The sequence below is a fragment of the Hyaena hyaena genome, unplaced genomic scaffold (genome assembly GCF_003009895.1).
Source record: "Hyaena hyaena isolate Hyena2069 unplaced genomic scaffold, ASM300989v1 scaffold_207, whole genome shotgun sequence".
Taxonomy (NCBI): domain Eukaryota; kingdom Metazoa; phylum Chordata; class Mammalia; order Carnivora; family Hyaenidae; genus Hyaena; species Hyaena hyaena.
In genome coordinates, this window is record NW_024080836.1 from 37,895 (window position 1) to 50,797 (window position 12,903).

At 36.1% G+C, this 12,903-nt stretch overlaps 1 protein-coding gene across 1 annotated transcript in view; it reads left to right on the plus strand.

Annotated features, from left to right (window-relative positions):
• Positions 1-12,903, plus strand: part of TTC21B (tetratricopeptide repeat domain 21B) — a 78,321-nt gene that overhangs the window by 27,249 nt on the left and 38,169 nt on the right. Inside the window, exons 13-18 of the mRNA XM_039242020.1 lie at positions 2,991-3,148; positions 4,880-5,104; positions 6,610-6,848; positions 8,155-8,227; positions 8,714-8,824; positions 9,517-9,655. Coding sequence (XP_039097951.1) covers positions 2,991-3,148; positions 4,880-5,104; positions 6,610-6,848; positions 8,155-8,227; positions 8,714-8,824; positions 9,517-9,655 — 945 coding nt within the window. The remainder of the gene's footprint in view (positions 1-2,990; positions 3,149-4,879; positions 5,105-6,609; positions 6,849-8,154; positions 8,228-8,713; positions 8,825-9,516; positions 9,656-12,903) is intronic.

Sequence of the window (12,903 nt, forward strand, 5' to 3'; positions counted from 1 at the left end):
TGTGACTAAACACATAATAGACTGTCCTTTGGTGCTTATATTTTTGTACCTTTGCTAGATGAATTGCCACACAAAGTAAATTCAGAGTGTAAAATCATAAAAGAGTACAAACCAACTTAAAGGTATTACCATAAACAATTATTTCTTGTATGTAATGGAGAGAGAAGATTGACTTTAGTAATTTTTTGGACCTCAGTTTTAACTGTTAAAAAAAGAACTAGGTGATCTTAAAAGCTCGTATCTCTAAAATACTCTAGATGTAAGAAGTGGCTCTATAATACCTTCTTCTGATTAAGTTCTACTATTGAGCCACATTATAGTTCTACTTCCCTCTCAGTTGAAACAGTATTATCTGCCAGGTGATTAAACTGGGACTTTGAGTTCTGTGATTAATTTTTTAAACACTTTGATATAAATCAGTCTCAATATAGTAATACTTACTTGCCACAGTCTCTGGAAACGAAAGTCTCATAGATTGACACCATTTTTAAAAAGATCAGCCTTAAATCATTTGAAGTAATGCTGGCATGTGTCCAAATAACAGTATCCTGATAATTGCCTCAGAACTACCTGATGCTGCACCAGTCTTCACAGGTCAAAGGCACACACACGAGCCACAAGTTCAGAGACTGCCAAAACCATCTGAACTACTGACTAGCTGAGTACAGATTTGGGGTTTCTATGACTCCTCAGCTTCACATTCACTAGAGTGACTCATAGAACTGAGGAAATTACTTACGATTAGAGTTTTAGTTTAGCAAAAAAGATACTAATCCAAACCAGCAAAAGAGAGAGATGCATAGGGTGGGGTAAGGAAGGGTCCCAAATGTGAAGCTGCCATTGTTCACTGTAGAGTTCACACATAAACTTCCCAACACATGTGCATATGACAATACGTAAAGAACATGAATAGCCAGGGAAACTCGCCTCAGGTTTAGAGTTTTTATTAGAGTTTCATTAGATAGGCACAGATTCAGTCGTTGGGCACATGATTGAACTCCATCTCCAGGATCTTGCTCCCCAGTCCAGGTAGAAAGCATGGTTCAAAGTCCCAACCCTCTAAGTACATGGTCTTTCTGGCAGATGTAGTCCCCACTGAGTCATATCCTTAATGTAAGCTATCTAGGGCTTATTCTACGATTTCGAGACTCCTCCCCAGGAACCTGGGACAAAGGCCAGCCAAATTCTGTATTATGCAAGACCCTAACAAAACAGATACATGCAGGACAGAAATGTCTTCCATTTTCTCCTTAAGGGAAATTGGGCTATTCTTAGATAAAAATGTCTTTGTATATATAGCTATGTTCCCCAACAGTGATTACCCATTTCTCATTTTTAAATATTTAATGATCTTCTAAATACTAACTCCATACATCTTTTCCCCTCATCACCCTTAAACAAAACAATGAAAATTCTGATCTCAGTTATTCATACAGTCCTCATATTCTTCAGTCTCTCATTTGTAAATCATCCTTTTCCTATGTACTTTCCCCCTTAGCAATAACCTTCAGGTTGTCTCAATTCTTCTACTCCTTAATAGATTATGGGGGTGGTAATTTGCACACCAGGTTATTGTACATAACCTTCCCATTTCCTTTCCTGTCTCTTCAATTCTTGAGTGTTAGATCATACCACCACAACAAAAAATAATCCAATATTATTTATTATGTTTGATGTTTTGATGGTTGGCTGACAAATTTTGATACTATGTTTAATAAGTTATTGTGCATCCTCAGCCAGTTACTTGTCTATAAATCCCCTGTCTCTGAGAAAACTGTTTTCTGTTAAAGTTGATTCTGTCATTGGTAGGTTGGGCCTTTGTGAACTGGAAGCCCTAACTGTAAGCTTTAGTTTGGTCTATTGACTTATCAGGTAAGGTTAAGGAGGGTAATGGAACAGAGAGTAATTTAGCGCTTGCCCTTCCCCTATGCTCCGAGCAAGGTTGAAGGGGGAGTTGGGCTCCTACCCTTACTTAAAGCCAGTCTATGAGAAGGCTTTGGGCAGATCACTGTAAGTTATATCACTAGAAAGTTCTCCTAGGACCTAGAGTTCATGCCCTTCCTTCTCTGAAGGGCCTCTTTCTGCCCTATCTACCAGCCCAAGCCTAACAGATTCTGCCATTTTTGTCACTTTAATTTTGATCATTTCTTCCATCTAAGACCCCCAGCTGTACAGAGGATGTGTGTTGAAACCATTGACTATTCCAGTTGGCATTTATTTTTTTAAACATTTTTTTTTAATAATTTTTTTTAATGTTTTATTTATTTCTAGGAGAGAGAGAGAGAGAGACAGCGTGAACAGGGGAGGGTCAGAGAGAGAGGGAGTCACAGACAGAAACAGGCTCCAGGCTCTGAGCGGCAGTCAGCACAGAGCCCGACGCGGGGCTCGAACCCACGAACCGCGAGATCATGACCTAAGCGAAAGTCGGACGCTTAACCGACTAAGCCACCCAGACGCCCCTCAGTTGGCATTTAAAGGCATATTAAATCAATAGCTCATATCTCTGAATGTCTTGATATATCCTTATGCTTTTTTTGTTCTGTATACAGTGATAAAATTTCTAGCCAAGAATGATTACAAGGCAAGATTTTCTTTGTTAACATAAGGGACACTACAGATTCTAGCTATTTAAATATCTATGTTTTGCAAAACTTACTGCATTGAAATTGTAAGTAAAAAATTTTTTGATCAGGAAAATAAATAAAGGCATATTTATAGTCCTCTCAGTAACAATGGTGATGGGCCCTGATCAGGAAGCTTTTCCCTGGCTTCCTCCTTATGACTGGCCTGACGTACAGGTATATTCTTTCCTGAAGACTAGAAGGAGGCTAGCGCTAGCTACCGGGTGCAGGTAGAGGTGACACTGCCTTATGAAGAGAGGACTTTAAGTTTAAATACTAGAACTCTCCATAAACTCCTCATGACCCTCTTCTCTCTCACATCTCTATCTCTTAACCATTTGAATTACAGTGCTTTGTTTCTCTCATTAGGTGACATTGAAGCAGCTTATAATAACCTGCAGCATTGCCTAGAGCACAATCCTTCTTACGCAGATGCTCACCTCCTGATAGCTCAGGTTTATTTGTCTCAGGAAAAATTCAAACTGTGTTCTCAGTCACTTGAACTTTGTCTGAGCTATAATTTTAAGGTAAGTATTCCAAATTCAGGTGGCATAGGACATATCACCCTCCTTGAACCTTTAGCAGATGTTTACATATTCAGCTATTTTGTATTTTTGCCTATATGTTTTGCTAATAAATGTATTTTCAATGGAAACAAGTTTGGATTCACAAGCAGTGGGAGAAAACATGGAGGCAGCTATGGTGTAATTAAAAAACCATATGGACTTGGCCACAGAAGACCTGGGGGTCAGTGTCTGGTTTTCCCATTTATCTCTCTCGAACCTGTTTGCTTTTCCATAAAATTCATATAATAACACCCTACAATTATAGTGAGCATTGAGTGCAATAATAGATATACATAAAAATAATTGTGAGCTATAGAGCATTGTGCCAAATATTTTTATGTGTAAGAATTTTATTTTACTGCTTTTTTCTTTTTGGATTGTGGCTTTAATAACCTCTTTTTAGAGTCATCATCAAGGAACACCTAGTCATTTTGAAAGTTCGTGTATGGTTTGAGGATATAAACATACTCGATTTCTGTCCAAGATATTCTGTGTTACATCCTATATCCCTAAGCATTAGGGAAAATCATAGGTTCATGACTACCTGGAATTATGGAGGAGCTCTTCAGACTTTTGCTTTGGTTCACAGGGTCTTGAGCCCTATTATGTGGGGACCCTTCAGTGGACTGGATAATGCAGGATTTGCAGAAGGCGATGCCTGCCTCTTAGGTCACTAGTTCTCAAGATTGGTGGTACATTATGACCCCAGTGCCAGAACCCCGTCCCAAGAAATTGAAATCTCAGGGAGAAGAACAGAAGCATGAGTAAATTTACACAAAGCCCATCAAAAAATGTGATGCCTAGCTAAGGCTTAGAGCTACAGCCTCAAAGAGGTTTGTAGGCATCCTAGACATTAGATGGCTGCCACATCACTTCATTCTGGATCACCTCCTTCCTTTGACTCCTTCATTCATTTCGTCATTCTTTTATTTTTTTCTATAAACACTTTGGATAACCAAAATAAAGATAGGAGCTTCATTGCTACAGGTTTCAGAGTAGTATGGGCAAAACCAAGTTTGACTAAAATGTTCTGAAATTTTTAATCTTAAAATTAAAAAAGAAAAGAAATGGAAAAAACTGTGTTTCTAGAAATCTAATGACTTTATATCTATCAGTACTAGAAGTCCCAGATAAATGACCTTCCTGAAAACTAAATTTCTTAGAATATATTTGCTAGCCTTGGGGCATCTGGGTGGCTCAGTTGGTTAAGCGTCTGACTTCAGCTCAGGGCATGATCTCATGGTTCATGGGTTTGAGCCATGTGTCGGGCTCTGGCTGACACAGAGCCTGGAGCCTGCTTCAGATTCTGTGTCTTCCTCTCTCTCTCTGCCCCTCCCTGCACTCATGCTCGCTCACTCTCTCCCTCTCAAAAATAAAGTAAGCATTAAAAAAGATTTTTTAAAAGAATTTATTTGCTAGCCTTTTTAAAAAGTATTTTCTATCATAGTAAAAGCCCTTAATCACCTTGTTTGTCATCCGGGAGGATGCTAGGTAATGGCAGGTTCCCTGAATCTGATATCACACAGTAAATGATCAGAAAATTAGTAAGACGGTAGAAGTAGACCTCAAGTATATAATCACAGACTGACTGTCCTCAGAGATTCTGTTATTTTAATGTTTGGTGAATTGTAAATTGTGTGCTGATGTTGTAGGTAAACTCGAAGGAAGTATTTCTGAATATTATTTTTTCAGGTGAGAGAATACCCTTTATATCATTTGATAAAAGCTCAATCACAAAAGAAAATGGGAGAAATAGCAGAAGCAATTAAAACTCTACACATGGCAATGAGTTTACCAGGAATGAGGAGAACTGGAACTTCCTCAAAATCAAAATATGGAAAAACTGAAGTTGATGCAAACCATCGTTTATCAATCTTTCTCGAGTTGGTAGAAGTTCACCGCTTAAATGGAGAACAGGTAAGTTAAGTTGTATTTCAGTAGTTAAGCTCTGAACTTTGTTATTCAAGTATACATATTAGTAGGAAATAGAAAAGCTAAAATTGTTTTCTTGGCCAAATGGTAAAGTTTAGGATATTTATTTCTCATTACTTTGAACCAGATCATGGCCTTTCTGCAAGCCCCTGGAGTTAAATGTAATTTGCACCTGGATGACCTTTGGTATCAGTGTACTTATATTAGTTACCAGGCAATATAATAATATATGTGTAATATATTATGAGTAAAAATGTAATTTAATATATGCTATATTAGTATATATTATATATTATAATATATATTATATTAACGTAATATAATGTATATAACAATATAATGTGTGATTAACTCGACTACCATGAAAGGTAATAATATGATATAGTTATTCTGTGAATTCCTGAAAGGACTCACACACGTGCACATTCATGTATGCACATGTGCACACAAATACTACTGGAATGAAATGAAAGTACCAACCTGAAGTTCTAATAGTTGAGAAAATAAGAGGAACAAGCAATCACAAAATCAAATACTTAATATATACGATAATATAGTATGTCATGTAATTAATATAATATATAGTAATATAATAATAAATAGAGGAGAAGCAGGCAAGCATGCAATTCTGAGTGAGGAGTTAAAGCCTTGTAGAAAATGAAGAACTTAACATCATTTATATCCATGTTTTAGATTTCAACGATTGCTAATCAGCTATTTTCATATTTTAGTGGAAATTAAGAAGGCTGTGTCTAGATACTTCCCAAATCTCAAAATGATTTCTGTTTCACTAATACATTAACATAAATATATAACAAGAACCAATTCTACCACAGATAGTTGATTCTGAAATGCACTGGTTTTTTTTTCACATGTTAACATTTCTGAAATTAGAATGTCTTACATTCTCTAAAGTTGAGATGAATCTTAACAGACAGTTTAGTTTCACTGAGGTACAGATTTGAAAGGGAGGTAATGTATTCAGCTGAGATATAACAGAACTGCCGTCCTGGCCTAGAGAATAAAGTGATCTTCTACCTGATGAGGGGCCATGTGGTACAGTGGGCGCTTGTGGACTGGATCCGGTCAAGGGGGCAATAATGACCATGGCTTCTTAACTCTCCAAATTTCATTTTCCTTGCTGCACGATGTGAGTAATGATAACAACTATTTTAGAGGGTTTTTGAAAGAATTAAATGAGTTACTATAATGCTGGAAAAATGCTTATTAAATTACAGTAGCAGGAGCTCCTATGTAGCCATTGCCATTGTCCTAGTGGCGAAAACTCTTTTCACCTAAAAAATATTTATACTGTCATCTGAATTTGGTCTCTGAGTTTAGTTTTAAATTGTTGTACTTTTCAGAAGTTTGTCAATATTTCATCATAACTGCTATAATTATTGTTCATTCTGGATGAGTAGAGAATCTTCATTTCTAACGTCATTTGTTCAATGTTTTGAAAGAATGTTATTTTAACTTCATCTTTACAGCATGAGGCAGTGAAAGTTTTACAGGATGCCATCCATGAATTTTCTGGGACATCTGAAGAGTTGCGTGTTACTATTGCTAATGCAGACCTAGCTCTGGCCCAAGGAGATGTTGAGCGAGCATTAAGCATGCTTCGGAACGTTACTGCTGAACAGCCTTATTTCATTGAGGCCAAAGAAAAAATGGCAGATATTTATCTGAAGCATAGAAAAGAGAAAATGTTATATATTACCTGTTATAGGTAAATGATTATTTCAACCCATTGTATTTTGACACATTTACTTCTTAAAATTAATTTCCAAGTTTCTTTTTTTCTTTCTTTAACTGCTTTACAGAGATAGTTTATACACCCTTTTCTTAACGTGTTCTACTACCAACCACAATCTTGCTAACCAAGCGACTCACTCTCCTAAGACAGAAATCATAATGATTATGATTATTTTGTGGCTTACTCTAGATTCCTGACTCTCCTCCTTCATTAGATGTTATTTCTAGACCTTAAATCTTCCTGTTTGGGAAAGGAAAGAGCAACTGTTACATGTATTCTAATAGCTTAAGAAATCTATAATGTAACAACAATTCAGGAGCTAAATGGTCATATTTAATGTTCAACATAATAGTTATAGCAATAGAAAATCATGACTTAGTATACACCACGCCAAGGTATGGATTGCAAATTTTCCTCGGTGAAAGGGCAAGGACTTAAAAAGTTATGTCATACGCCGGTTTCCTTATTGGGATAGATGACACACACAGGTGGTTCTTAACTCTTCTTCCCAAACACAAAGATAACATGTAAGAGGAGATCAGCATTCTTATCTGTTGAGAACAGAGCACAATGTTGATGAATTAATTCATTGGTTAATCTATATCATGTACATATCAAAATTTAGAAGGTGCTCCTGTTCTCTGTAGGTGCTGAGTGATTCAAAGATACTGAGCAGCACCCGTGTATAAATGGGTGAACTGGGGGCCGTAGATCATATTTCCTGTGATGTTTCCAAAAGACCAGCACTGTCATCTCTTATGATCGGAAGATCTTTAAAAATAGGATTGTTTTCTTTTGGGTGTCCTATAATATAGTAGTTTAAAGCATAGGTCTTGTTTCAGGCAGATCAGACACATTAGTTATAGACTTCAATTTTTAGTGTCACATATAAAGTTAGACTTCTCATATAGTTTTTGGACCACTTGAGTGAGATGCTGTACATTACTGATAGCATCACATCGTGTTTTGATGCCTTCACTCCAACAACATTTCAAAATTAAAGCTAACAAAACATATTTCCATATAATGAGAGTTTATATGTTTACTGACTACCAGTACTCTTTTTACCTGCATTTCAGAAAATGGAAAGATTTAATGGAAAAAAAAAAGTTGATCTAGCATAAATAATATAGGTGTCAATGGGTTTTTCCTTTTACAAAGTAGAAGATACTCTGAAAGCTATGGGTTAACTGAAATACGTAAACTTACTTTTTATTTAATTGGTTTAGAAGAAAATATTTATATTCAAGATACTAACTAGAATTGTTCTGACTTCTAGAGAAATCGCTGAGAGAATGCCCAGCCCTCGTTCTTTTCTTCTCCTTGGTGATGCATACATGAATATACAAGAGGTAAGGTTTCTGATGCTACTGAACTTAGATTTAAAGCAAAAAACAACAACAAAAACTCCCTTTTGTGATTAGCATATTTTATTTAAAGGAACGTTTAAATGTTACTTAATATTTCAAGATCCAGTCCTCACAGTAAAAAGGAAGTAACCATTACAGTAAAAAAGTTGTTTTCAAGTTAAGATACAGTAAATCAGCATTATCATTATTTGAAATAGAGTAGATACCAGCAGCAAGGTAAGAGTCTCTTTTAAACAGAAGAATGAAGAGAGCTGCTGGCTAAGATGGTGTTTACTAATGAGTTATACCTACACTAATGACTGTCACCTCTCTGAAAGTGGTATTGTTTCTAGACTTAAATATGTGCTTTATTTGTCTTCCTGGGTGAGTACTACAGGTATAGAGCTTAATCATAGAAATGCTGCCCTTTAAAGGGATCCAGCTAAGCTGTTTATCCTTTGCTTGTTTTTTTGTATGTGCCAACATTAGCCAGAAGAAGCCATAGTATCGTATGAGCAAGCATTGAATCAGAATCCCAAAGATGGAACACTGGCAAGCAAAATTGGGAAAGCGCTTGTCAAAACTCACAACTATTCAAAGGTAAGTACTTTAGATATTTGAAATATGCCTGTTGTCTTAAATGTTTCACACCCTGCTCTGTGAGAAGTCTTCAGCAAGCACTCTTTGTATCTTGATAGTTAGAAACTCTATATTCACAAACTGGAATGTATGTTAAAGACTTTGTCAGTGTCTCAGATTCTTCACCACTGCATTTTACAAAGACTGGATCCTAAAGTTTACTTCTGGCTTCACCTTGCACCTAAAACCTGCAACCAGTCAATTACGATAAAGTTACATCTCTTTCATTGTAGAACAAAGCATAATAGCTGTCCTTTCTAATGAACCAGTTTTGGTGAGCCATGTGCTTTTATTTCCCTCTAGTAGGGATAATGGATTTTCCGTTAGTTGTTGTATTCTTGTTCTATTCCTGGTAAATACTGAACATATATATTTGTATCCAATAAGTTCAGTGACCTTTGGAATAAAACTGGCAAAAAAAAAAAATTCACCAGGCAGTTTTTATTAACTGCTTTTCACAAGAAATGCTAGTTTACTTGTGTGATGTTTGATTGTCTGAAACTAAAATGGCATATTTAACTCATAGGTACATGCCTAAGTTTCTTCTAGGTTATTCCCAATTTTTCTATGCTTTAAGTCTATAATGCATAAAATATTCATGCTTGAACACCATTCTCATTGCCTTTTTCCTAACTGAAATGGATTTTGTTTAGGCAATCACTTACTATGAAGCTGCTCTGAAAAGTGGACAACAAAATTACCTTTGCTATGACCTCGCTGAGCTTTTATTAAAGTTGAAGTGGTATGACAAAGCAGAAAAAGTTCTTCAACATGCTCTAGCTCATGAGCCTGGTATGAAAGTCTTTCTGATTTGAAAAAAAAAAGTATACTGTACCTGATATGTCTGATCTATTTTATTTTTATATTATATAAATGTTTATTTGTATTCTCGGTATATTATATATATGTGAGGTTGGCTGATTCATTATCAGAATGTCCCTCTACTAAAATAAGATATTTGAATAATCTAATGACAGATTTATGAAACAGTTAATTGTGTTACAGAAAGATACTTTACTTTCTAGAATATAAAACTACATCTGATGTTTAAACAAGTAAACATTTTTATGATCTTTCCTCTTAAGTTTTTTTTTTAAAAAACACTCCACACAGGGGCGCCTGGGTGGCTTAGTCGGTTAAGCGTCCGACTTTCGCTTAGGTCATGATCTCATGGTTCATGGGTTCGAGCCCCGTGTCGGGTTCTGTGCTGACTGCCAGCTCAGAGCCTGTAGCCTGTTTCAGTCTGTGACTCCCTCTCTCTCTGACCCTCCCCTGCTCACGCTGTCTCTCTCTCTCTCCTAGAAATAAATAAAAAAACATTAAAAAAATTTTTTTAAAAAACATTCCACACAATCCAAGAGTATATAATGTGTAAATCTCCAATTTCTTATGTGAGTTCTACTTGCCTTGTTCTCAAACTACCTTCCTAGAGGTAACCATTTTTGTTTCAGTGTATATGTAAGTACATAAGTATAATACACATAATTTTTCTTTTTGAATGTATTGTTCTTCCTGTTCTGGATTTTTTTTTTCACAGACAGCCTATCCCAGATACAGTTTGATGTTAGTACATTCATATCCTTCTAATGGCATCATAATATTCTATAACCCCATGGTTTTTAATTTTGTTTTTTTATTTTTTTATGACTCCATTTTTTAAACTTCAATTATTGGACTTTTTAAAAGTTTATTTATCTTTGAGAGAGAGAGCATGAGGAGTGGAGGAACAGAGAGAGAGAGAGAGAGAGAGAAGCCTAAATATGCTCTGCACTCTTCACTGAGCAGTGTCATGGGGCTCGATCCCATGAACTGTGAGATCATGACCTGAGCTGAAACCAAGAGTGGGGATGCTTAGCTAACTGAGCCATCCAGATGCCCCCATATTAGACATTTAGTTGACTTTCCATTCTTTTAATATTAATAAACTATGTTATAGTGAGTATCCTTGTATTTCACTCTTTGGTATATACTTTCCTATATGTCTTAAGAGTAAGATGCTAAGTCAAAAAGTATGTGCATTTAAAATTTAATTGGATACTATATAAATTGCCTTCTTATCAGTTGGTACACATTTGCTTTTTTGCTTTTTTTTTTTTTCTTTTTTCTCAGAGAGAGAGGGAACGAGTAAGGGAGGGGCAGAGGGAGAAGGAGAGAATCCCAAGCAGGCTCTACTCCCAGCACAGAGCCTGATGGCAGGCTCTATCTCAGGACTGAAAGATCATGACCTGAGCTGAAATCAAGAGTTGGACACTTTACTGAGTGAGACACCCAGGCGCCCTTATAAATATGTGCTTTTTAAAGATTTTTATTTTAAAATAAAATCTAGGGCTTACTCATTGCCAAAATTTAAAGATTACAGAAGTGAATGAAAGTTATTTTGTCCCACTCTCCAGAAAAAAAACACATTTACTTTGTGTATCATTCCAATTAATGTCTCTGCCATGCTTCTCTTTGTCTTTCTCACACATAATTATATACTACATTTTTCCTATCAAAATGGGATCATATAGGGGCGCCTGGGTGGCTTAGTCGGTTAAGCGTCCGACTTTCGCTTAGGTCATGATCTCGCGGTTCGTGGGTTCGGGCCCCGCGTCGGGCTCTGTGCTGACTGCCAGCTCAGAGCCTGGAGCCTGTTTCAGAGTCTGTATCTCCCTCTCTCTCTGACCCTCCCCTGCTCACGCTGTCTCTCTCTCTCCTAGAAATAAATAAAAATATTAAAAAAAAAAAAAGCAAAAACAAAAAAAACCCAAAATGGGATCATATTATGCTGTACATCTACTGTAGACATTTTTCACTTAATAGCTTCTCTCCAGGTTGGCAAATGTAGCTTTTCTTTATTTTCTTTAGTGTGGGTATTCTACTATATCTTGATATAATAACTTATTTGATGAGTCCCTTATTGATAGACATTTAAGTTGAAGAAAAGTTGAAGACAATATGAGATAAGCTTCTTACTTATGTACCTATGAGTTGAGTTGTGCCCCATCATTCTTTCTTAAGGCCAAAAATATCCCATCATTAATCATAGGGGGAAAAACACTTCAATTTGAATTTCTTTGATGATCAAGAAGGCTAGGCATCATTTCATGTCTGTAGATCACATTTTCTTCTAGGATATTTTCATTTCTATCCTTTGTTTGACCCTGAACCTCTGATTAATCATCTGTCACCTGTTAGTCATTTGCAGATGTTTTCTCCCGAGCCTATTCCTTTTTTGCGTTTTCAATTGAATTTGTTTGTCATTTCCTTAGTCAAATAGAATATTTAATTATTATGTGTACCAGTCTTTCCTTTTTTTTTTGTGAGTCCAGAATTTCCTCTCATGCTCAGAAAATCTTCCTTCATCTTAACATTATAAAAATATTCTTTTATATTTTTCTGTAATTTTTGTAGAAGTTTAGTCCATGTACTTTAATCCACATGCAGTTTTGCTATTTAACTTCCCAGATGGAGACCAATTTTATTTCAGGGCCATTTATTGAGATGCCATCTTTGTCACATAATAAACTTATTTGTATGTATGACTAATTCTGAGAATCTTCATTTTGTTGCCCTGAGCTATTTTTCTTTTGCCAGTATCCTATCCACTGTAGCTTGAAAATGTTTTTAGAGGAGCCTGGGTGGCTTAGTTGGTTAAATGTCTGACTCTTGATTTTGGCTCAGGTCATGAATTCATGGTTTGTGAGTTTGAGCCCCGCATCAAGCTCTGCAGTGACAGCACCACAGAGCCTGCTTGGATTTCTCTCTCTCCCTCCCTCTTTGCCCATCCCCTGTTCATGTGCTCCTCGCACTCTCTCTCTCCTTCAAAATAAATAAATATAAAAAAAAATAAAGCATCCTTGGATATATGATAAAGCCAACCAACTCGAAGTTTTCTAGGATTTTCAAAAATGGTGTTTTCATTTAGTTTTGATCAAGTTGGTGCTTAAATTTGCCTAATTTTGGACTTATTCACTATATAAAGTGTTACTAGTATCATAAAAATATTTGCATGGGTCAGATCTTGCTTGAACCACTACAAATAGCCTCAAATGTGCATA